A 27459-nucleotide genomic window follows, 5' to 3' on the forward strand; every position below is an offset into this window, starting at 1 on the left:
AAGGTTGAACAAAAAATATGTCCTGCCAAGTGGAATATTACACTTCAGAATAGCTGCATATAGAGACAATTTAAAAATAAGTCTATTTTTGTTTTAAAAATACAATAAGGTAGGAATATGTTAGCTTAATCTACATCCATTAATATTTTATGCAATTGTGTACAAATGCAAAACGTGTGAAATATCTGGAATGGAAAGATTTCTGTATTACATACTCTGAGAAATAGCTAACACATGAAATAATGGAAAACTGATTTCATATTTAGCATGTCAGATTTGTGATACATTTCTTATCAAATAATGATTTAACCTAGGTTGAAATATGTACTGGTTTAAATAAAACTTCAGTGCATGTAGGATTCCACAGGGCCTTGAAAAGAAGAAAACAAAAATAAACAAATGAATGACATCAAATTAATAAAATGAAAGGAAATTTTACTTAATATGAAGATGTAAAATGTTTAAACACAAATTAAAAAAACACAAGTTAAAAAAAACACAGACCAACAGTAAAAATTGCTATTAAAACTTAATAAAAATACTTATATTAGTAATGTTTCCAGGCTCCCAACTTCCAATTAAATACTTTACTACCAAAAGCAAGGTGAAGGAGTGAAGACCAATTAGCAAAATTTTATTTCTCTGGTTTTGTAAGTGGAGTGAAAAAATGAGTTTTCCTCAACTTTTTATGTATTCTTCATTTCCAAAAAACTATATGATTAATAGGTAAGTCCATCTGGCTCTCCTTTTTGTAAATCATCCTGAACACAAAAAGCTCCAAAAGAATTTTCAATCTGTTGCAATTATTATTTTGAAATCTCTATACTTTAGTGCAGTTTTATGTGATAGGAAATTAAAACATTTCAAAATACTTCACCTTTAAAAAAAGGAACTCCTTGTCCAGGTAATGTGTATAAAAAGAAATATAGGGTCCAAGAAGTATAGAATATGGCAGCTGCCTCCAAGGCATGTAGAATTCGGTTGGAGAGACAGAAATGAATATAGAAAAGATGAGCCATACTACAAGACAGTAAGTTCTATGCCAATACATAGGAGCTATATATGTCAATATATAGAACTGATAACAATATCTAGTACTGACAACTACAGGATAGGTTATATAGGACCAGTAACTGCTGAAACTGTTCTATAGAAAGAGAGATCACTCCCAGTTTGAGTGGCCAAATCAAATGGGAGTGGAGCCAGGCCTAAAAAGAGAGATACATTATAGGGGAGGGGCATTCTAAATAAAACAGTTAAAAACAAAACAAACCAAAACACTGAACAACAACGGAGACAAGAAACAGCAATTTGTGTTGGAGCAGCTTAAGTGGAAGAAAAGGTTTATGTTTGGGAACAGTTAGAGCTAAAATTGCATAAGTAGGGAAGGATGTAACTTTAGCAGCTATGACGCTGGTTTGAGGAATGTGGATTTTATCCTTTAAGCCTTAGTGAGCCGTTAAGAGAGAGTTTTAAAGTAGAAATACAACACAGTGTAAGCTGTGTGTTTGTGTTTATTTCTTTTAGATTTATCTGTGGTGCATATATAGATTAGATATATAGATTAGAATGTGTAGAGACTTTAAGTAGGAAGCCAAGACCGAAACTAACGTGAGTCAGTCCTAAAGCAGCAAGCAGTACTGGAAGGTGACTGTTCTTCATAATCTGATTTTTCCTGTTAAGAGGCTTGTTCCAGTTTTGGGAACAGCTGACCCATCACTCAGGTTACAGCTCAAAAGCAACATCCTCAGGTCTTCCATGATGAGTCCTTTCTAGACACAAGTATTCCTACTTCACCTGACGTCATCTCTTAATCTCATCTTTCTGCTTATTTACATCATGGCCCTCATCACTGTGTGAAATTCACTTACCAATTTCTTTATTTCTAATTGATTTTCTGTCCTCATCCACTAGAATATGAGGTTCACGAAGAAAGAAAATCTGTCTATTTCTTGTTCACTGCTACAATCCCAGTGCCTGGAATACCTTTCTTTACTTTTATTTTAAAAATGACTGTATAAATGAAGAAGGGTATAATATCTTGAGATGAAAGGAAACTCGGGGCTCTACTTGTATGTTGTACACAGAAGCACATACATATTTGCCAACCAAACATGTTCTTTAAAAAAAAAAAGCCTTCAGAATCATTAAGGCTAATAAACATTTAATAGATACTCAGTGTTTGGTTACCTGTTTCCCAAATGCTAGTTGAATGAATGTAAAAAGACAGAGGAAATAAATTTTAGAAATCTAGAATCTGTGTTCCCGTGTATTTTATGACTCCTGACATTCATGTTTTTAATAAAGCTCTAATATTTTAATATTAGATTTAATATTTTAATTTAATTTAATTTTTTAAATATTTTTAATATCTTTAATACTTTATATCTAAAATATTTAATATCTTTAATATTTTTAAAAGTGTCAGGAAAAATGAAGGGAATAATATAATACATTGAATATGTTCAGAGACACAAATGTCATAAAGTATACGATCCTAACATTTCTCTTACTATGAAAGTTTATAATATTCTAATACTTGTCATGTCGTGAGGAGGAAAAGCCCCAATACTTCTCTGTCCTTTTTAGCTAGTATAACACGCAGCAGGGGAGGGGAAATTACCAGGAAATATTAAAGCTCAACTAATGAGAATAAATGGTTCCCCTTAACTAGTCTGTAGAGACAACAGTAATTTGAAAAATAGGGTACTTTTTTATGATTAACCACTCTGGGAATATTGATATTGTAACGGCTTTACACCTTCATTGTTTCACTTATTAATACAGTCTACAGCCCCCATTCTGTGAATGAGCCATTAGTACTAAACAGTCCCCTATTGGTGGAAATTCTGTGTTGTTTTCATCTTTAGCTATTACAGATAATGCCCATAAAGGAAAACCTTATAGAAATGCTACTTGGTATATAGGAATGTGTATGTTCTGGGTCAATTTCTAGAGATAGTATTGCTAGATGGAGAATAAAACCATGTACAATTTTGTTAGATTTTTCAAAATTTCTCTCGATACGAAATTGTAATAGCATATGACAATGCCATTCTTTAAAAGGAAAACTCTTGAGAAAAGTAAAAAATTTTTAAAAGGTCACATGATTGATTTTCAGTCATTTAAACTATGAAGTAAAAATTTATTAATATTACAGCACAATAATATCCATTTTAAATGCCCAAAATATGTAAACACATGTATGTTTATATACATGTAATATATTTATAGATATACTATAGATTCAGTGTTTGTATATTTTAACATAATAAAAATCAAAATGGAGGGAAAAACTTTTAAAAGAGTAGAAAGTAATATATACACTCACACCAAGTAATTTTTGTCTTATAGTGACGAAAGTCCCAATAGTGAGTCATTATTGATGCTCCCTCAAAGAAGAAAAATTAATCCTTTCAGACTAAATTGGAGTTTGTAGCAACTTTCCCATAAATTAAGAAGACTTTTAAGTAGCATTTTTGGAGCAATATGAAGTGTTTCTTATAATCTTAAAATTGAAAAACACTATTATTTCTAATTCTAGTCTTAGGCTAAAAAAACAACTCATCAATTTTTAGGTTATACTTTTTTTTTTTTTTTTTTTTTTTTTGCGGTACGCAGGCCTCTCACTGTTGTGGCCTCTCCCGTTGCGGAGCACAGGCTCCAGATGCGCAGGCTCATCGGCTATGGCTCACGGGCCCAGCCGCTCTGCGGCATGTGGGATCCTCCTGGACCGGGGCACGAACCCGTGTCCCCTGTATCGGCAGGCGGTCTGTCAACCACTGTGCCACCAGGGAAGCCCCTAGGTTATACTTTTCTAATTCAAGAAAATACTGAACCTGTTTAGAGTATTTTTCTTTTTGAAAATTACTCTGTATTAGACTAACCCTTAGACAAATTTTCCTCTAATTTGATGGAGTCAATCCAAATCTGTAAGTCCACTTATAAGCACAAAGCTCATAAAATAATGACAAATCTGAAGTAATTCTGATACGTAAAGAACTATGACTCTTTACACACTCTGAATTGCAAATTACACTCTTTTTGGTATAAATTTTCTCTATAGTAATTCAGCTACATACATGGAAAATTCTAACCACCATCTTAAAAATGTGGCATCACATGAGTGTAATTTTCTGATATTCTTACTTTATAGAGCATGACATTAATGTTACATGTGGCTCTTTTTTAGGAAACTTTCTGTAACACATTATTCTGAAAATTCCAATTCCTTTTCCTATTTGGTATGAAGCCAAACATTTATGTAAGTTTTTTTTTTCTTTACCTCTCTACAGTTATTTATAAGTTATTAAAACACTTTACATCTTTATTTTGAAACACTAATAATCTAATATTTTAATGTTTTTTCCCTAAAATGATTACTGCTTCTTTTATTGGCAGACGATATAAGTTAGTGAAGGCAAACAGAATTAGCCACCCCAAAATATGTCTCTTTGGAATAAATATTACACTGAGTTAATTATTTTTAAGAAACTGCAGACACAGGAGAAGCTCTGAAAAGTGACTAAAGTTACCCTTTGGAAGAGATATTTACGTTTATAAGGGCAATCTCCATTTGTAAGAGTGTCTCCCTCTCTGTACCAGGCAGCGGAGGATGACTAAATCTCTAGAAACTCTTGTCAGTGGAGAAGGCATGGACTTAAATCTAACAACCTTACCCTTGTTTACTGTGTTTTTCCTGGTAACCTCCCATAACTGGCTTCCCCACTGCCCAACACGTTTCTTTTGTCTCTAGCTGGAGATGGTATTTAAAGTGTTGGCTTGGCCATTTCAGGGAGTTAATGTATACAGGAGATATACATGGTATGAAATTTTTGTTTTTCTCCTCTTAATGTGTTTCATTACAGTGGAGACTCAGTCAAGAACCTAGACAGAGAGCGGGAAAATTATTTTTCTACCCCTACAGTTTGGAGACCCGTGATGGGGCTTGCTGAGGCACCATACTTGCTCTGCAGTGTGCAGATGGGATTCTGGAAAACTGGCAGAAGCTGGCTAAGGGTAATAGTTCTTACCAAAGGCAGATCTCCTGGATCTGTCTCTATAGTGCCTGGTTCAGAGAGGAAGGTAAGCATTTCTTGTCCTTTCCTTTCCAAATTTAGATTAAAGGGAGAAAATACCTGCGTGAATTAGTTTCTTGGGTATAGCAACTTTGGTAAAGATTTTTTTTATGAGTACTCTTGTTTTATATTGATCCACTTTCCTCCCAGAGAGATAGTAATTTTTTGCTTTTATCTCTGTCTTTTCTGTCATTTGTTATAAGGAGGAGAACCATAGCCTAGAGAGGTTTTCCTTCTATTTTATTCTATGCCTTAAAAGCTTGGCCTTGTAACCAGTGAGAATATTCTCCCTGGGATCCACCAGTCAGAAGATGCATGTGTCGGCATGCATCTAGTGGACAGCCCAATAGCAGCATTCTCACGGACCCCTCCCCTCCACCAGCTGCCAGGGGAGTTTGTCATAGGGGTCCCAGTCCATAGGGGGCCTTTGACATCTCAAATTTCATTGTCTCTTTAATGCTGGAAAAGTCCCATTCTAGTAGCACCTGCCTGGTGTCACAGATTAGCAGGTCTGTAACTGAATGCATCACACGTTCTCACGGAAAACTGGAGACAGCATTTTCACTACACCATTCTTACCACTTGTGACAATGAAGGTCTTTGCTTTCTTAGGCTAACTTTGGGAGTGAATTTTCAACATCTTGTGATGGCTGCAGCTTTTGCACACTCTTTTGGGATGCCTCTTGCATCTATGGTTAAGCCATAAAAAGCCTTATTGGTTTGAGTTGCTATTGAGATATATAAGATCCTACTTGTCAATGGCCAGATGATGAATCCTTTGAATTGGAAAAACCTCTATACTTGAAAAATTTTTAGAGAGCTCTCATTCTAACAATTGTCTTTTTGGTACTATGGACAGACCAGATTGAAAAGAGGACACTAAGAATTGAAATGGCTTGCCTTACAGACTCCTTTGACAAGATGAAGTTACAAAGCCTCATTAACCACAACTTTCAGAAGATAGTATCAAATTTAGAGAACAGTTAGAAAGATCAGCGGACATCCACAGTCACATTCACTGGAACCCTGATTGGTGGCTAAACGGTGTTCTTCCCACCCATGATTGTATTGTACTTATCAGATAAACTAGATGGCCTCTTGGGAAAACCCCCTCACAGAGGAAACAGATGACCAGAATTTCTCCCAGGCCCTCCTACAAATGATCAGGAAATGGATCAGCTGGAGGCTGATGTTCAGGTGCTGATTGAAACAATAGCAGAGGATTTTCCCCCATAAGGTTAATTGGTCTAAGGTTGAATTGTACACTCAGGAAAAAAAAAAAAACAAAAACAAAAACGAGAGCATTGTAAAGCCTTTGTTGAATGCTTTATATAGATTTTAAAAAGGCATACTGCATTAAACCCTAAAGCTCCAGAATATAGAAATCTTGATTTCCATCTTAGTTGGAAATCTTTTACCTGATATAAAGCAAATTGAAAATAATGTAGTTTAATGGGCAGGTCAGTCCCTTGATATAATTTAGGCTACAACCACATTCTTTGAGGAATTAGAAACAACTTTGTTTTTCAAATCTTTTCAAAACCAGAGTTGCAGCTCTAGAAACAATTCAAAGTCCACCTATCCTTTTTACCCACGCCACCAAAGGTCCCCTATTCGTCTCAAAATGCTTGCAAAAGGATCAGGACATTGGTAACATTACTATCCTGCACCCAAGAAAAATAAGGAAAGTTTAAATAGTAATTATTCGCGGCCTCCGATAATATGCAAATAGACCCCAAAACTCAATTCTGGAGAAAACTTGGATACTCTGTGTTTTTGAAATGTAAAATTTCTACCCCATCTTAAAAATTTTCTACCCCTTCTTCTCTAGGACCTAAGAACCAATCCTTGAAATGTAAACTTTAGGGAGATGTTTCTCATCAGAAAGAGAAAAAAGGAGTTATTTGGAAAATGGGCAAATGAAAAATTCCAAGTCTCTTCTTTCACAAATACTAGTAGGAAAAAGGAAAAAAAAAAGAATCTTTACCCATCTTAGTGGACAAACTTCCAGAAACACAATTTGGACCCAACTGTTCTCTTATAAACTAGTGAGTCTCTTATAAACTAGTCAGGTACTAATATTGTACCTGACTCATAGCTAAAATTTTAAAATGAAAGCTATAAGATATATATTTGTATCTGTATGTTTACAGATGTCTATATATGTATGTTGTAGATGTGTGATATTTTTCTACCTCCAGGTGTTATTGCTAAAATTAATCTGTAAAAGAGCTCTATTTAATTGAGTTAAAATAAGTGCTTTATCAATTAAGTATTCCTAAAACTCTCAGAAACATAGAAACTAATCCAATTAAAAAAACCCAAAGAATCTTGGATGATCTCTAGTAAATAAAGCTAGTTGAAGTTTGTTGGTTTAATTAAAATAGACATGTCTTCAGTGTCATTAAATATAAAGCAGACATCCAACTCTCATTCTACTTCGGTTTACTAGTTGAAGAACGTTCATATTACCTCTGTTAACAAAATTTGTAAAGAAGAAAAGTTTAGGATGATGGCTGACTGTCAAATATCTCAAAAAGTTTTCATGAGTAGTTTAAACATCATTGTTGAGAACAAGTGATTTAAAAAGGATAAGAGTTTTTAGGTGAATGTTTCAGCAGTAATTATGTATTATGGTACATCTATTTAAATAGATTCCCAAATCCTTTTGGTAACTTCAATCCTTAGAAATTTGCTGAGTTAAGTGATAGAAATTTATTAAATACCTAGATTATTTCCAAATAAATAAAATATTAAACATCAATTATTGAACATAAGCTTATCTACTTTTGGCTTCCTATTATAGAGGAACTAATTACATTTGGGTTAGTAAACATTTCTTGTGCCACGTCAAAAGATTTTACTATTAAAAGGAGCATATGCTTCTAAAATTATAAAATGTATTAATAATTAATTTGCCAATATAAAGAATGCTGTAGTAACATACAGTTTATAATTGCTTACTTTTTAGTTTTTACTATAAAGTTCATAAGGGTTAAAAATTCTAATTAATGTGATTAAAACTAGTAGAAACAGTAAGGGAAACAACTGCAAAGAAAGTAAGATGTGGTTTTGGCTAAGCAAATGTATGAGGTATGAAATTCCTAGAAATCTGATCTATACTGGTATAAAGTAATTCTATTTATTATCTTAAAATGTATGTCAGACACATAAGCAAATTTCCTTGTCGATTGCATTGTTATGCACCCTCATCGGATCTTTAACAGTAGCTATTTTTAAGTATTTGTCATTTACAGACAGTTATTATTTTACTTTCATGCTTTTGCAAAAGTGCTTAATCTTCAAGGAAATTCATGAAAAGGACTCTAACAAGCACCCCAGAATACAAATTCCTGATAACTTTAAGATCATGAAACCCAACTAGGTAAGAATTGTCAGAAATAATGCAAGAACTGGATTAATTAAGAGTGAGATTTAATAACATGGGAATGAAGTGATGAGGATGAATGTAGTTTTTATGACTTTTTGTTTGAAACATTGCTTGTTCTTTAATGTTTTATTTTTCTAGACTTAAGGAAACCTTTTTCTTTTCTCTTGACCTAAGTATGAATTAAAGCAATTTGGCAAAGTATGACTTTATGAATAAAGATGAAACAATTACTTCTTCTCCCTAGCTGATCCCTCCATAATTCAGAAACTCTAAGTATTTTTATACTTATTTGCATAAATTCAATAAGACTCTGTTCTTATAACAGGACAAAACTGGAAACACTGGCTATACTGCCAAGGCTCTGACTGAAATGTCATATTTGAGAATGTGCCTAGAATCAGATGACCACATAACTTTAAGAAACTAAGTTTGATTTTATGAAGCCAATAATGTCCCTTAGAAAAATAGCCTGGTACCTTGCTTACAGGGTTCCCAGCAACCTTCCCAGGTGAATAAGGAAGTTCAACTTTCTGGCAGGTACAGGAACCTCAAGATATATTTATACCTTGAGAAGAGAGATATATATACACAGGTTTTGCAGGCAAAGTCTGATGGCAACATTTTGGCTTGGCTTCCTAGCCTTGAGGCTTTTAAAGGTTCAATCTGTGATTCTTTATGAAAGTTGTAGCAAAGCAGATTTAAAAAGAACCTATACAATCACTATTCTTGCTGCACTTATGTAAATAATCAGGCCAAGTTTAATGAGACTAGACCTATTTTGCAAACGTTTTAGTCTTATTTTGATTGTCTTTGGTAAAAATGAGAGCATTATAGAGGGAAATGTTTTAGTAGCATACCTTTGTGGATACTAGATTCCAGTCCTATTAATTACCTTAGTATTTTTTTTTTTTTAACCTGCAAACTGGAATGGAAACTTTCAGTTTCCTCAAATATCTTGCTACAACTCTTCAAACTCACTTCCAATTTTCTCCCACCCTTCTAATTTGGAATGGGTGAAAAGAAGAGCCCTTTCCTAAAGCTCTGCAAACTGAATGTGAACAACTTGATATAAACTTCAGAGAAATCACTACAACAGCTCATGTATAGACAATCTTCCATGTTTGTTGATATGTGGGACACTCAAAGTTTACCTAAACACCTGATAATATCAGAGACAATCAAACTGAAAAACATGCTTTGAGCCTGACATATAGAAATCTTGACTGGCTGGTGCCTGGACTCAGAAACTGAGTAATAGTTTGTTCTAATCATTAATCTTTATCTTTCTTTTTCTACAGAAATGCCTCTTACTAAGTACCTGATTGCAAGCACAGTATAGACCTAACATTGGAAGCCCGTTTGCAAGACCACTCCTGAAATGAGACACAACAGTGTAACTGGACTGACCTATTCTCAGGACTAAGACACTGGTTCAGTGAAATAATGGGTCAATTTATCAACTCAGCTTCTGAACCGTGGGACTTCTTGGGGAAGTTTTAAAGGCAGGACTTAAGGGGAGCAGAATTTGACACCCTAAAATATCTCTTTGGCATAAGGATCATCTTAAGCTGATTATTTCTAAGTAATTGCAGACACAGGAGAAGCTCTGAAAACTGAATAAAAGTTACACTTTTGTAAGAGACATTAACATTTATAAGGGAAATCTCTACTTTTAAGGGTATCTCCCTCTCTATACCCAGAAGAGAGGATGATTAAAGCTCTAGAAACTTTTATCAATGGAGAAGGCACCAACTTAAATATTCCAAACACCCATACCCTTGTTTATTCTACTTTTTCTGATAACCTCTATTACTGGCCTCCCTGCTGCCCAACATCTTTCTTTTGTCTTTAGCTGGAGATAGTATTTAAGAAGGTAGCTTGGGACATTTTGGGCATTAACCTAGTTTTCCTGTGTATCTCCCATCTATACCAGATGTACACATGTTACTAAACATGTTTTTGTCTTGTTGCTCTGTATTATAAGGGTGTCTCAGCCAAGAACCTAGAAGGGTAGAGGGAAAATTATTTTTCTTCCTCTATGCAAGTATTCTCAAGTTGCAAAGTATGAGTTAAGTAGTTGAGAAACTTCTTGATAGAGAAAGACCATTATGAGTGCTAATAATCTTGACAGATATTATCCTATTTTGTGCTGCTGAAATCAAGTTACAAGTAGGAGACTGTCAGAGAACAGCAGATATCATAAGAAAACTAAAGGGGGAAAAATTTAATTAATTAAATCTGATAGCCTGATTAAACAAAGCCTCAACCATGACAAAACAGAAAAGCCATCGTTGGTATAATGAAAAAAATAAAGTACTGTCACACCCTTATGCTAAGACAAAAAATTGTCATCATTATCATTTCAATGTAGAATATATGGTTTTATGATTTCTGCATATTGAAAAAGTAATGTTTTTAGGGAGTCATTGTGACTATTACCTTTAAAAACATTTAAATATTAATTTATACAAAGTATAATATAATTGGATCACAAATATACTCAACCAATATTTGTATGAATCCAATTTAATCATATTAAAATTCAAATAGCCATTTAAAACATATAGTGTATAATTCTTATTATATACATACAAAAGTTTAAAAAAATTTGCATCAAATCCTACCTTCTATAATAAGTAAATAAAAGTAGATTCTTTTTTATAGCTATGTCACACAGGTGTTTCTCTGTGTGTATTGAGAGACTATGTGTTTTGGTGTATATATATTTTTATCTATATAAATATTTTGTATTTATATTGCAAAGATATGTGTGTATATATATATTTAAAGAATAAATTTCCTTTTACAGATTTTCCTGATTGTAGACCACATTAAAGGAAACCATTGCTTTCCCTAGAAATAATATAAATCTCCAAAGATTTACATTGAACAAGTACTTGAAGAAAGTCTTAGAGCTTAAATTAATACAAATTATGATTAGCTACAACTGCATAGTACATCATAAACAGATATTGAGAGATGCCCTTAGCGTATACATTGTGTTTTCTTCCTTCAGAAGGGATCCCCTATTATGCAATGCCACTTAGCACACTGGAAAATACTAAAATAACTTCTAAAGTTTTCTAAGGCAAATATTTGAAGTTAGATTTCCTATAGAAATGTCAATCTATGAGATGGAAGTAGAAGTGGGTTGGGAGAAATTTTCTTTTCAACAAGTATCTACTTTTCTTCTCTCCTATCAATGCTATCACAGAAGCAACATAATTTTAAGCAAATATGATCATCACTATTAGTAGATGAAAGGGAGCAAAATATACTAGCACAAAACATGCCTCTTTGGCAAATGGATTATCTTGAGCTAGTTATTTTTAAGAAACAGCAGGAGAAGCTCTAAAAAATTGAGAAGTTACCCTTTGTAAGAAGAATTCACATTTTTTAAGACAAACCTCCATTTGTAAGGGTGTCTCTCTCTCGGTACCAGGAAGAGAATGAACAAATCTCTAGAAAATTCTATTAATGAAGAAGGCACCAACTTAAATCTGCACAACAACCATACCCTTGTTTACTGTGTTTTTCCTGGTAACCTCCCATTACTGCCCTCCCTACCCCTATCTTCTTTGCCTTCAGCTGGAGGTGGTATTTAAGGTGGTGGTCTGGGCCATTACTCTTTTCCTGGGTATGTCCCACTTTTACAGGAAGTATACATGCTACTAAACTTCTGTTTGTTTTCTACAGTTATTCTGTCTCTATTATCGTGGTGGGCAGACCTCAGCCAAGAAGGTTAGAGGGAAAGTTATTTTTCCTCCCCTACATAATTAAAGCTATATAAAATATGTGTGGGTGTGCTCTTTTGCTTTGTTTTAATGAATATTTTTACAATTATAAGAATTTTCATAGTTAACACTAAGCCTTGTTATTTTCCCCATGAGAATTTCAACCACAAATTCACTTGACGAAAGAATTATCTGTTAACTAACACCAATTCTAGGTAGCCAGAAATGAATTAAAGACCTGGAGACATTCCAGGAATGATCTAGCTCCTACATAAAGGTTCAGAATTTTAAAAGGAACCATTCAATGCAATACTGTTAAGGACAACTGCACGTTGTCACCCATGTTTTAAAATCACTGGTTGTCTATGCTGACTTGCATTTAATACGTCTTCTAAAAGGCACAAAGTAGTCACTGCAAAATATTTGTTAGAGATAACAAAGAAATATAGAATAAAAATGTAGGATAGCAATATGTACTTCTGTATGATTTTTGTGAATAAAGTAAAGCAATGCATACTGATTTGTTACTGATTTTTAGGATTATAAAAATATCATTAGAGTCTTAGTTAATCTATTCATTTAATTTTCACCAAGTAATTACTGAGTGTTTTCTTTATTTGTTCACTGTTAGTAGCACACCTCTAATAAATGGGATGTGCTGATATACAATGAAGTGTAACTATACATTTAAAGTTTATAGATTCAGCTCTGCCTGGGCTAGAAGAAGAGTGGTACACAGAGAAGAGGATGGAGAGAATGAATGAAAAAAAAGAAAGAAGAAAAGCAAATGTAATTTACATAGTATAGTCGATTCGACAGTTTTCTTCTCAGTGCCCCTAAGTGAATATGATCGAAGAGGCTGAGCAGGCTGTTCCCTCAGGTGGTCTGCGCTCCCCTAATGGGAGTCTCTTGATGCACTAGGTCTGATTCTAGGGTTTAATGGTCCAGAATGCATTTTTTTTTCATATTGCAGGGCCTCTAAATGAAGCAAACTATTCTTATTCTAGGGCTGCAGCCAAGATACGGCAATTTGTTCTGATTGAGGGTCTTTGAGGAGTTGCAAAGACCACATCACAAAAGAATTTCTGGCTAAAGGTTATTTTTCACCTCACCTCCTTCAAGTCTCACATCTCACACCTCATCCTCAGACCTGCCCAGGTCACTCTATTTAAAATTTTTGGATCGTAGCCCTGATCACACCCCTACATTCACAATTATCTTTTCCCTGTGTTATTTTTCTCTTTTACATTGCATTAGTAGCTTCTAACATATTGTACACTTTACGTATTATATTTTTTATTTTAAGTATAATAAAGTGCAAGCTCTCTGCGGGATTATTTGTTGTTTGGTTAAAGGATGTATCTCAAGTACCTAGAACAAGGCCTGGCTTCCAGTAAGCACTTAGTAATATTTGTTGAACGATGCATGTATGAATCTTCAAAAGTGATGCCCTTAGAATTTCACCGATAAGCTGATTCCTCCATTAAATATTAATAACCACCTGTGGCAGTCAATGTTTCGTGTTTTTCATCAATGTTCTTATATGAAAGTTACCCTTAATGTAATATGAAAAACTGTAGTTCAAAAGAAAATCTAGAATATATCATTCAGTTTTTAAATCTGATTCTTTTAATTTGTAAAAATTAACAGAAATACCTGAGATAAGTAAATATTAAAGAATAAAGTATATTGGGGAAATGTATTCATCTACTAAACACTGGGGCACACTGATGTATGATCAGGATAAGCACTGAATTTAAGAAAGATGATGGCAATGAATGGATCCAAAATAGGTTTAAGAAACTACAGTTTATTAGCAGCTGGATGAGGGAGCCTAATTGATAGTTATTCAATTCTTAGCATTGGGCTTAACCCATAGGCTGACATAATGTGTTAGAATAACACAAAATATTCTCCTGCTCTAATAGCTAATAAAACAATTACAGTAAAAACTAATTACTTTTATTCTTTACATGATGAACTATTTCATATTTGTTAGAACTCCCTGCACAGTACTAACTGTGCCGGGAGGGATCCAAAATTAAATTAAGAAAAATAGCATAAATTGAGAATACATAGGTAATTGTTTTGAGTTTTTCAAAATGTATATTCATAATGCAACTAGTTAAGTAGAAAGCTGCATTTACGAAGTAAATCCCACCATTTGGAAAATGCGTTAAAATATTTGGAGAACACACAGTGCTGTGAACGTACATTTCCAGACTGATTTATGCTTCACTCATACATGACAGACAAAATGTGTGATGTCACAATTCGGTTGATTTTAAATAGTCAAATGAAAACCATTAATGATATTTAGATTAATGATATTTAGACAGTGATTAATAGTATTTGATGAAATACCTGGTAACTTTAAAACTCTTAAAGAAAATATGGACAAAGCATTCCTAGTTCAACTAAATACTTCTTTTAAAATATAAGTGTAGGGGCTTCCCTGGTGGCGCAGTGGTTGAGAGTCCGTCTGCCGATGCAGGGGACATGGGTTCGTGCCCCGGTCCGGGAGGATCCCACATGCCGCGGAGCAGCTGGGCCCGTGAGCCATGGCCGCTGAGCCGGCGCGTCCGGAGCCTGTGCTCCGCAACGGGAGAGGCCACAGCAATGAGAGGCCCGCGTACCGCAAAAAAAAAAAAAAAAAAAAAAAAAAAAAAAAAAAAAAAATATAAGTGTAAAACATATACTAATGAAAGGAAGATCTTCTTAAAACTTTAGTGCTTCTGCCTCTAAGAGTAATCTAGAGACCCTGTGACAGTTCTGAGTCAAGTTCAGGCACTAATTGAAAGGAAAATTTACACCCAAAGTAAATCAGCCACATTTAAAATGACAATCTTCTGTAGACCATCAAAAGGAAGTTAAAAAACTGTCCATAAAGGTGTCAAATTAGTAAAAGGATATGAATTTTCTCACTGCCAGAATATAAAATTTCACTGTAGCATTTTGGTTGTTCATGCTCAATTACTTTAACCAAAATGTTATTTGCAGTAGTTCAAACTATAAAGTGTTTATAGGCAGCATATGTGCTTTATTGAAGTATCTACTTATACAACTGATGTAATCAGAAGAATCTTGCCTACCTCTTAATGTAATCTTGTAATTGGCAACATTGCTACCTAACAAAATCTATTCATATTCTCTCCAGTTTTAATAACTCAAGTGACACCTAAGAAATTATTCTTTGATCTTTCAATAAACTAAGCCTTTGCAGACAGAGGAGGGGAAAAGAGGTTAAACTGGCATTGATTATTTAAGACACATTCATCATTTATTTAACAATCTCCCTCATCACAAGAACTATTGTGTTTACAGGCCCTTGCTGAGATACTCTGAATTTACTTGTAAATAATTCTTGCCATGTGCATTAGAAATCAGAGCACACTGTACTCTAACATTAGTTTCAAGTCTCCTGATAAATCTGTTGCAGGCTAGAAGTTGTTTATTGTACAAACCTTTGAACTTATTCACTGTGGTGGATATCTGGAAATTTCTTTTAATAGTTTTCATTATAATTAATATCTTCTGGGGATCTATTTCCTTTCTTAAGCAAAATGTGTAGTACCAGCTGTCTTCCCAAGGAAATTATATTAATAGATACTTGTAGTCTCTTATGTTCTGACATTCTGAATGTCATATCACTGAAACATGATCCATAATCTGTAAAGAACAATTTGTGGCGAATATTGACAGTTTTAGAAAAAAGTATAAGAGACAAAAAAATCATCCATAATGTGCATGATTTCTACAAGATTTTTCATTATTTTTTCTGATAAATACTATTGCAAATTACAAATAAATAATAGCATATAGTGGGTATATATATATTTGTGAAAAATTAAAATGTCAAATTATATTTCCTGAGAAAATGTAAGCAAAATGTTGTAAGTCAAAGGATAATGATTCTTATTGAATATAAGAATGTAAAAAATGATTTATAAATAGATATTGAAAAGTATAGAAAACATATTTCAGTCATGAAAAAAGTTACACTTTTGATGAATAATATTCCAAATAGTCACACAATTTATCACATTTAAAATGCTTTACTTATTTCTATTTTGTTTATTTAAAGTATTTCCCTCCCCAGTTTTTTCAATACAAATTGCCCTAAAATGTATTATAACACTTACATCTAGTTACTGGCATAGGGTTCTAGATGCATATTTTTGGTAATTAATTTGCTGATTCTGATGATTGTCCTACAATATATCACCAGGAAGTATAAATTATGAAATCTTTAGAACATATCATTCTATGTTAATGACTACCCAAATCATATCAGAAACTTGTACAAGGTGATCCTTTAAGGACTATCAATAAATTATTAATCTTTAACCAGTAAAATACATTAAGCTCTCACTGTCAGATATGAAAAGAAGCTACAAATGATGAAGAATTAACTATGATCATGGCTTTTTAAATTTTTATTTACATGTCTGGAGAACTAAATAGCACTGATATAAGAAATTTTGTAAAAAATTATTACTCTTTAACCAGTAAAATACATTAAGCTCTCACTGTCAGATATGAAAAGAAGCTACAAATGATGAAGAATTAACTATGATCATGGCTTTTTAAATTTTTATTTACATGTCTGGAGAACTAAATAGCACTGATATAAGAAATTTTGTAAAAACAAGAAAAGTATGGGTCATAGATATGCATTAAAATGCATAGGAAATTGCTAGTAGCTACAACTTAGCTACCTCTCCTATTGAATTATTGTGGTAAACCCCATTTGAACTTAATAAAAACCATTTATTTTAAAAAATATTAAACATTAACATCATTTAAATAACATATAGCACTGGTATTCAAGAAGTATTGTAGTCAGAATATTGATATCTAGAATATTTAGGTATCTAGAATAAACATTAAATGAATATAAGAGAAAAACACAAAAGAAAAGCATAGCTTTTAATATTTTTTTAAATTAAAAAATAATATACATAAATATCTGAAAGCAATTTTTCTGGAATTGAAAACTTTTGTTTATATCCTCATAGAGACAGCTTTATGTTAAATATGTTAATATACTTTGAAAGGCAACACAATGGTAACATCATATTTATGTTATAAACACAAGGACATGCAGATAGACATACATTTTACCATTATACTCCTTCATGAAACTTAAAATTCTCTCTTCTACCAATACTTGTCAATAAAGTGGTAAAAATAATATTAATATTTTAAAAAAGAAGAGATTTCTCACAAATGTTAGATACAAGATAAAGAAGATAATTCCCTATGTTTCCATCAAAAGGAAATTTAAAGTCATGAACTTAGGCAAAGTGAAAATTTTCATTGCTTTATTTAAGATAGGTATTTGAATCAAAGTTGTCCAAAATCATTTAGTATTACTAGAAGCCATCTTGTATTAAAACATGTTTTATAATCCTATTTTGACAGTTCAACAAGTATTTCACACTGAGAACAAAATGCTAACTTTCAATTAAATTACTTTCTGCAACCTGCACCAAAGCCCAAGAACTAAAATAGTATTGTAAATTTCTCTGCAAAGCTATGTTTCCTTTTATGTGCCAGAATGTAAAAATGATATGCTTGGCCCTCAGTGATTGCAAACATAATAATTTTATCAGACAGTTAATAAATTAGTACTCTCTTAAAAACAAATTGTCCTAGTATTCTAATATGTCTCTTCCACATGTCTGCAAATTCACTAATTCAAAAGACTGTATTAGAGTTGTTGGTTTAAAGAAATTCATAAGACACTGGTACTCTAGTTGTACCAGTGCCTGTAATTATCTTTTTCAGTCCCAGAAGGTATTTGGGGATTATTTAAGAGCAAAAGATGAATGGTGAACCACTAAATCCTATTAAATCAATGCATGGGCACAGCAGCAGCAGAAGTAAATAAGCTGTGGAGGTCTGAATACCAATAAAAAAGATAAAAATGGTTTTATATAGCTACTTACATCATAGCCTAGAAGTTCAGTTTGTGTGGATTTATCTACTCTTGAAGCAAAAGCCTTCTGTAAATGCTGAACTTTGTCCTGCAAAAAAAAAAAAAAAAAAAAAAAAAGCAAAACCAAAAACACATTGTTGGTGAGTCATGTGCTTCTACACTAATATTCCCCACTTATTAAAATTTGGTTACTGTACAATTAATGATTCTTTGTGGCATACTTCGCTCTGGCGGTGCTTTACTTATCAGCTTAAACATTTAGAGCTTTAAATTTCAGGTCATAATGACTCCATCTTTGGCATCTTTTCTTTTAGTATAAGAACCACTGAGTCAGGATCATGGCTGAATGCTAGAGACATGATTTGCTTAAATGTGAGATCAAATGATTATACTGTTTTTTGTTAGCTGTTGTGTTTTGTTTGGTTTGGTAAATTAAATTGATAGGATTTTACGGATCTCGTTTCAGAGCATTTACATTTAAAATCCAAAACATTTTCAATAAATAATACCATCCAGTGTATTCCATTTAGTATGTTTATATTTTTTTATCTTTATGTTTTTGCTTCTTAATTGTCTCCTTCTGGAATCTACATATTTAGAAATCTGTTGTTTAAGGGATCTGACATGACTCCAATCCTGTTATAACTACGGGACATAATGCATGAAGGATGTCTGGGATTTCATATCTCAAATGCAAATGTACTAATTCTGATTAACTAATGTGACTGGGCTCTGGCTGGGGTCCTCTTATTACTAAATGTATCACTTAAAAGGAGATTGTGAGCATAATTATTGTAATGTGTTCATTGTGTGTCTGGCACAGCTGGGAGTGCTGTACTCACATGATCACATCTCATCTTGGGAGTTTTACTACTATTACCACCCATTTTGAAGGAGAACAATACAGTTTACAAAGTTTAAGTAACTTAAGTTTCCCAAGAAGTTCACATGATTCCACTAGATTCTGTTTTTGCCTTACGTTGCTTTAAAGGAGAATTTGTTTCCCTTACTTGGTAAATAAAATAGTTGTATAATATTTTAATGATAAAAACTGAGTTAACTCATCATTAAACTTCTTCCAGGAGGAGACAGTGGTCATCACAAACCTCACTACCAACATACAAAACTTGTTTCCTCTCCTCCTCTCCTCCCCTCTGCCACCCCTCCCTTCCCCTCTCCGTTCACCCTCTCTTTGCTTTAAATTCTTCCTGAGATATGCAAGTTATCCAAGCTGTTTAACAAAGTACACACATAATTTAGGTAAACATAATTTGACACTGAAATATATAAAAGAAATATTTTATGGACTGTTAATGTCCCAACCTTCTAACTTCCCTATTACAGAGCTTCTAGTGCTGCTATTCAGACAAAAATGAAAATGGAGATTAGATAACTCAAGAAGATGTAATGTGAAAAGGGAAGGTTTTAATTGTTTGAAAAGGATAAGTGAAAATGTGGCCACATTTTCCAAAATAAATTTAAAACAAGAAACAACAAGTTGTGTTTATTTAGACTTCTTTTGGAACTGGGAAGAGAGCAAAAACGTAAAGGAACAAATAACGTTTGCTCTCAGTGAATGGTTGTTTAGAAAAATTTTTGAAATGGGTTGGAGTCATAAGTACTAGAAAAATAAGTTATAAATCTGTAGGTATATAAATGTTTGTATATGAATCAGAAATTACACTCTAATGCATAGAGTGGGGAACAATAATAGATAGCAAATACTTCCATTATGCTTTCCCCACATTTTTTATTTTCAAGGGCTTCCACTCTAAAGATAGGAGTCGAAAAGGACTGGTAAACTCTGGTACATTGGCCTGAGTTTTAAGACTAAGGAAATTTAAATCAACATAAATGAAAAACTCGAAAAGCTTCATTAACCAAAAGCCTAATAAAAGCAAAACAAATAAACCCTAAATAAAGAATAGCTATCTTCAGAAGTTTTAAAAGAAAAAAGCACAGACATTTCTAACGAAATATTCACTGCTACTCCCTTTTGCAGGTATTTCCACAACAAATATATCATATTTGAATTATTTATTATGTATACACTTGTAAGCCATATTCAAATGTGGAGAGTAAATTAAACGTTTCCAATTAACTTAGGTGCACAAAATTAAGAATTAAATAATTCAGTGTAAGTTTATTTTATTTAGTAGGAAGAAAATTTATGAAACTTTATGATAATTTGTATAACAGAGTTAGATTAAATAAAGACTATATAGTTGTTGGGAGATAAGTCTTAATGAGTCTTTTGAATTTCTGAAAGACAGATGGAAATATATGGATCGACAAATTTAATATATAATAACAAGAGTATTATAGATAATAAAATAGAAAATATACAACAAAAATAACTATTACTAGATGATGGAACTGCAGATAATTTGTATTTCTTATGTAAGAAATTAATATATACTAATTGTCTATATACATATTTATATATATAATAGAGGAATATAAACAAAGCATCATTATATTTTCATTTCCACACTGATTTGATACAATAAACATTTTGATTAAAATTGATTTATTTCAGTATAGAGAAATAGACATTTCACCTTTCTGAGGCAAATGTATTTGCACACCTTAATTCATCTATAATTTTTATTAAATGCACATTATGGGTGTTGTTCAAGGTACAGGGGACATGAAGGGGGGAAAATAGCTTCTTTTATAAAAACAAAACAAAACAAAAAAAACTTCCAGTGTGGAAAGATAGAGAAATCAAAGACAATTAGTACTCAATATATAAGGTAAAGGTAGTATAGAGAAGCTGGAGATGTGTGTATGTGTTGGAGAGGAAACATAGGAGAGTTAAATAACTAGAATGCAGAAGCTACTGACGTCCCAACTAAGATGAGAAACATGAATTATTATTAGTCACTTGGAGTGGAAGCGACAGGGGTCTTTCTCAGGCAAAGACATTTGCAAATATTTCAAAGTCAGAGAGACCCTGACAAAGATATGTATAAACAGCTACTAGTTCAAACTTGCCGAAGGAAAGACAACGAAAGGGACAACGGTACGAAATGAGACTAGAGTGGTGAATCAAGTCCATGCCACAAAGGATAGAATTCTACATCAAAGGAGTTTAGAGTTACCTTAATTTTTGAAATATTAGTTTACAGTGAAAGGCCATAAGAATATTTTAACTAAATTACAACACAACTTATTTAAATACTTCTTTTCACCTTGTATAAAAGACAGAATTAGAAGGAAGCAACCTGGAAAAGAGAAACAATTGAAGTACATTAAACTTTATTTTTCTGGACCATCAATAAATTTACACATACATGTGATTTAATGTGGCTTTCTTTCAGTATTTTCCTCTGTAAGCAAACATTGCAATACCTTCTTCTAACCCCTCTCAGACAGATAGAGGAGTATTAAAACAACTCAACTTTTGGTAGATATACTTTATAAATAATTCTATACCCCAAACAAAATATTTAATTGCTTAAATTTTCCTTTCCAAGCAATGACAATATCAATAATTCTTAACAAAACACATCCTTTTTTCTTATTTCAGGTTCATAAAACATGTGTGCTTCGAATTAACAAAAAGAAAAATAACTAGCATATTCTGTGGAAAAATGTAACCAAAATGGGATGAAAAAGAGGAATTTCATTATTTATATTTGCTGTTTTTACACTGCTGACTAATCTAACTTTTGAATATGCGGAAGATGTGAATTTTACATAATATTGCTATATGAATTAAAAAATATATAATGATTTTCTAAATTTCCAAATAATTTCATCTGACATTAAGAGTAATATAACATCTGTATAATAAAAGTCTGCTCCCATAAATCAGTGCATATAAACCAAAGAAAACATGCATAGTTTACAAACTTACTAAGAGTACTTATATTCACATTTCCCTCTACTTCTGTAACCTTTACCACTACAACTATTACTAACAATAATAGATGCCATTAACAGAATATAGTTATATGCCAGGCACTGTACCAAGTAATTTATATGAATACTCTCAAGAATGCACAATGTCTGTTTTTGTCCCTTTTCAAAAGAACAGGAAACTGGCACTTAGGAAGTTGAAATCAGTTGCTAAAGATCACACAGGCTATTAAGTGAAACGGGCAAGTTGGGAAACTTTATCTGTCTCCAAACCCAGGTGTACTTTCTATAAAGATATTCTGACTCTGGAAAAGCTTACAAGTGGTACTGCTGCTCCCATTTCATATATGCAAGGACACATATGAAATACATAGTTGGTATACAGCTAGTAGGATAATAAAACTGCTCTTGATGTTCACCCTGCCTATATTCTCTTATGAATTCTACTAAGTAATTCTGACTTACTGTGAAAACAATTTAAGTACACTTAAGATTTATCAGTTTATTTCCTATAAGACCTACAATCCCATAAAATATCCATTACTATAACCAGCAAAGCATTTTGGAGCATGCATCACGAATAAAGTGATAAAGTTAATATAGAGTTATAACATAAAATTGAAAGGTGTAAAAAAGCAAACTGAATTAAAAACTAAATGTTGAAAGGCATGAAATCCTTTAACAATAGGATCAGTTCAAGCAGAGTAATCTAAAAGTACATTCTGCTTAAGCTGTTAGAATCATTTCAGGTGTGTGTGTGTGTGTGTGTGTGTGTGTTTTATGTGCTGTTCAGTCACAGAAACTGCCTCTACAATATATGTTGTCAATATAAAAAGGCTAGTTCCTAATTTCTTAAATTTAAATTTCATTAATCATACATATCTATTAAATGATCAAAGATATAATAGGTTCCACTGATATATGTATATTTTTGTACTTTCATGTGTGCACATTCAAGCACATGTCATTGAGGAAGGATTGAGGAGGAGGAAATGTGGTTTAAAAAAAAAGACAAAATAATCACAAAGCCAGTAAAACTGGCTTTTAAAATAAAGCCTCAATTGACTAAGGAGCTTAAGGGAACTGGAAGTTATTTACTTTTATTTTAGAATTTATTTGTATTTATTTGCATTATTAGATACCATATTGACTAAAAAAATTATAAATATTTTAAACTCTACCATTTTATTAATCTACATCATTTACCTTAGATATGAACATCTATCATTTCCTAGAGCTTTTAAAAAACTACGAATGTCAAATGAAGTGCAGTAAACAAGCTGAAAAGAAAATATTAAATAATCCTAAGAAATAACTTGTTTATTTTAAATTATTTTAATTACCTATAAAGAAGTTTGTGAGATTCAAGACGAAAAGCAGATAATTTTTTTAATAAAAAGAACAGGCCTACTTGCAGTAGTTAGATTTATAATCTATGACAAGAGGAAACATACTCTTGAGGGTACAGACAAGATGGTGGAGTAGAAGGACTTGAGCTCACTTCCTCTCACCCAAACAACGAAATCACAACTAACTACTGAACAACCATCAACAAAAATAGATATTCTACATCCAAAGACAAAGAAGAAGCCATGATCTGACAGTGGCAGAGGTGCTTTCGTGATATAATCAAATCCTATACCCCCTGGGTGGGCAACCCACAAACTGGAAAATAATTATATTGCAGAGGTTCTCCCACAGGAGTGAGAATTCTAAGCCCCACGTCAGGCTCTCCAGCCTGGGGGTCTAGCACTGGGAGGAGGAGCCCCCAGAGCATTTGGCATTGAAGGCCAGTGGGGCTTGAGTGCAGGAGCTCCAGAGGGCTGGGGGAAACAAAAAATCCACTCTTGGAGGGTGCACACAAGGTTTCACGTGCACTGGGACCCAGGGCAAAGCAGTGACTCCATAGGACCCTTGGCCAGACCTACCTGCAGGGCTTGAAGGGTCTCCTGAGGAGGTGAAGGTCGACTGCCACTCACCATGAGGGCAAGGACACTGGTGGCAGAGGCCCCAGTGAATATTCATTGGCATGAACTCTCCTGGAGGTCACCATTTTGGCACTGAGACCTGGCCTCACCCAACAGTCTGCAGGTCCCAGTGCTGGTAATCCTGAGGCCAAACAACCAACAGGGTGGAAACACAGCTCCACCCATCAGCAGACAGGCGGCCTAAATTTGTCCTGATCCCACAGCTGCCTCTAAACATACCCTTTGACATAGCTCTATCCACCAGAAGGATAAGATCCAGCTCCACCCACCACTGGGCAAGCAACAGTTCCTCCCACCAGGAAGCCCGCACAAGCCCCTGGACCAACCTCACCCACCAGGGGGCAGAAAACAGAAGTGAGAGGAGCTACAATCCTGCAGCCTGAGGAATGGAGGCCACAAACAGAGAAAGTCAAACAAAACGAGATGGCAGAAAAATACGTTCCAGACAAAGGAAAAAGATAAAATCTCAGAAGAACAACGAAGTAAAGTAGAGATAGGCAATCTTCCTGAAAAAGAATTCAGAGTAATGATAGTAAGGATAATCCAAGATTTCAGAAAAAGACTGGAGGCACAGTCCAAGAAGATACATGAAATGTTTAACAAAGAGCTAGAAGATTTAAAGAACAAACAGAGATGAGCAATACAATAACTGAAGTGAAGAACACAGTAGAAGGAATCAATAGTAGAAATGAGGCAGAAGAATAAGTGAGCTGGAAATCAGATTGGTGGAAATCACTGCTTTATTCTGCAGAACAGAATAAAGAAAAAAGAATGAAAAGAAATGAGGGCAGTCTATGAGACCTCTGGGACAATATTAAACTCACCAACATTCACATTATAGGGGTCCTAAAGGAGAAGAGAGAAAGGTCCTGAGAAAATATTTGAAGAGATTAATAGGAAAAAACTTCCCTATATGGGTAAGGAAACATACAATCAGGCCTAGGAAGCTCAGAGAGTCCCATACAGGATGAACCCAAGGAGGAACATGCTGAGGCACATTAATCAAACTGAAAAAAATTAAACACCAGGATAAAATATTAAAAGCAACAAGAGAAAAGCAAAAAATAGTATACAAGGGAAGCCCCATAAGGTTATCAGCTGATTTTTCAGCAGAAACTTGGCAGGCCAGAAGGGAGTGGTACAATATACTTAAAGGGATGAAAGGAAAAACCTACAACCAAGAATACTCTACCCAACAAGGCTCTAGTTCAGATTTGACAGAGACATCAAAACACTTTACAGACAAGCCAAAGCTAAGAGAATCAGCACCACCAAACGAGCTTTACAACAATCGCTAAAGGAAATTCTCTAGATGGAAAAAAAAAGGCCACAACTAGAAATAAGAAAATTACAAATAGGAAACCTCACCAGTAAAGGCAAACATACAATAAAGGTAGGAGATCATCCACAAAGAAATATGACATCAAAACCAGCAATTGTGAGGAGAGTAAAAATACAGGATACTGAAAATGCATTTGAAATTACGAGACCAGAAACTTAAAACAATCTTGTGTATATATACAGACTGCTATATCAAAACCTCATGGGAATCACAAACCAAAAATCTACAATAGATAAACACACAAAAAAGAAAAAGCAATCCAAACACAACACTAAAGATAGTCATCAAATCGCAAGAGGACAAAAGAGGAAGGGAAGAAAAAAGACCTACAAAAACAAAGCCAAAACAATTAATAAAATGGTAATAAGAACATACATATCAATAACTACCTTAAATGTAAATGGATTAAATGCTCCAACCAAAAGACAAACCCTAGCTGAATGGATACAAAAGACCCGTATATATGCTGTCTACAAGAGACTCACTTCAGACCTACAGACACATAGACTGAAAGTGAGGGGATGGAAAAGGGTATTCCATGCAAATGGAAACCAAGAGAAAGCTGGAGTAGGATTACTCACATATGACAAAAAAAACTTTAAAGACAGTAAAAAGAGACAAGGAAGGACACTACATAATGATCAAGAGATCAACCCAAGGAGAAGATATAACAATTATAAATATGTATGCATGCAACATAGGAGCACCTCAATATATAAGGCAATGATAATAGCGATAAAAGGAGAAACTGACAGTAACACAATAATAGTAGGGGACTTTAACACCCTACTTACATCAATGGACAGATTATCCAGATAGAAAATGAATTAAAAAACACAGGACTTAAAGGACAGATTAGACCAGATGGACTTAACTGATATTTATAGAATTTTCCATCCGAAAGCAGCAGAATACTTGGTAAATTTAAGAAAACTGAAATCATATCAAGCATCTTTTCCGACCACAGTGCTATGAGATTAGAAATCAATTACAGGAAAAAAACTGTAAAAACAAAAACATGTGGAGGTTAAATAGTATGTTACTAAACAACCAATGGATCACTGAAGAAATCCAGGAGGAAATAAAAAAAATACCTAGAGACAAATGAAAAAGAAAGCATGAAGATCCAAAACCTATAGGATGCAGCAGAAGCAGTTCTAAGAGGGAAGTTTATATGAATAGACTCTTACCTCAGTAAACAAGAAAAATCTCAAATAAACAACCTAACCTTATACCTAAACCAACTAGAGAAAGAAGAACAAACAAAATCCAAAGTAAGTAGAAGGAAAGAAAATATAAAGACCAGAGCAGAAATAAATGAAATAGATATGAAGAAAACAATAGAAAAAATCAATGTAACTAAAAGATGGTTCTTTGAAAAGATAAATAAAATTGATAACCCTTTAGCCAGTTTCATCAAGAAAAAAAGGTTGAGGGCTCAAATCCATAAAATTAGAAATGAAAAAAGGAGAAGTTAAAACAGACACCACAGAAATACAAAGGATCGTAAGAGATTATTACAAGCAATTCTATGCCAATAAAATACACAACCTAGAAAATGGACAAATTCTTAGAAAGGTACAGCTTTCTAAGATTGAACCAGGAAGAAAAAGAAAATATGAACAGACCAATTGCCAGTACTGAAATTGAATCAGTGATTTAAAAAGTCCCAACAAAAAAAAGTCCAGGACCAAATGGCTTCACAGGCAAATTCTATCAAACCTTTAGAGAAGAGTTAACACCTATCCCTCTCAAATTATTCCAAAAAAATTACAAAGGAAGGAACACTCCCAAACTCATTCTATGAGGCCACCATCACTCTGATACTAAAACCAGATAAAGATACCACACATGGGTACACACACACAATTTTACATGCCAATATCACTGATAAACACAGATGCAAAAATCATCAACAAAATACTAGCAAACCAAATCCAACAATACATTAGAAGGATCATACACCATGATCAAGTGGGATTTATCTGAAGGATTCAAGGATTTTTCAATATCTGCAAACCAATCAATGTGATACATCAGATTAACAAACTGTAGAAAAAACATATGATCATCTCAATAGATCCAGAAAAAGCTTTTGATAAAATTCAACACCCATTTATG

The 27459-nt window shown here is 33.4% G+C and overlaps 1 protein-coding gene across 2 annotated transcripts in view; it reads right to left on the reverse strand.

The window, feature by feature from the left end:
* Window positions 1-27459, reverse strand: part of CCSER1 (coiled-coil serine rich protein 1) — a gene marked incomplete at both ends in the record, with an annotated part of 1070022 nt that overhangs the window by 512480 nt on the left and 530083 nt on the right. Inside the window, 2 exons of one of the 2 annotated variants that reach the window (XM_079713142.1) lie at window positions 311-370; window positions 18155-18232. In XM_079713142.1, coding sequence (XP_079569268.1) covers window positions 311-370; window positions 18155-18232 — 138 coding nt within the window. Of the gene's footprint in view, window positions 1-310; window positions 371-18154; window positions 18233-27459 lie in introns of those variants that run through there. The other variant, XM_079713141.1, reaches the window with a different exon arrangement.

This window comes from Hyperoodon ampullatus, assembly GCF_949752795.1.
Source record: "Hyperoodon ampullatus genome assembly, chromosome: 1".
Taxonomy (NCBI): domain Eukaryota; kingdom Metazoa; phylum Chordata; class Mammalia; order Artiodactyla; family Ziphiidae; genus Hyperoodon; species Hyperoodon ampullatus.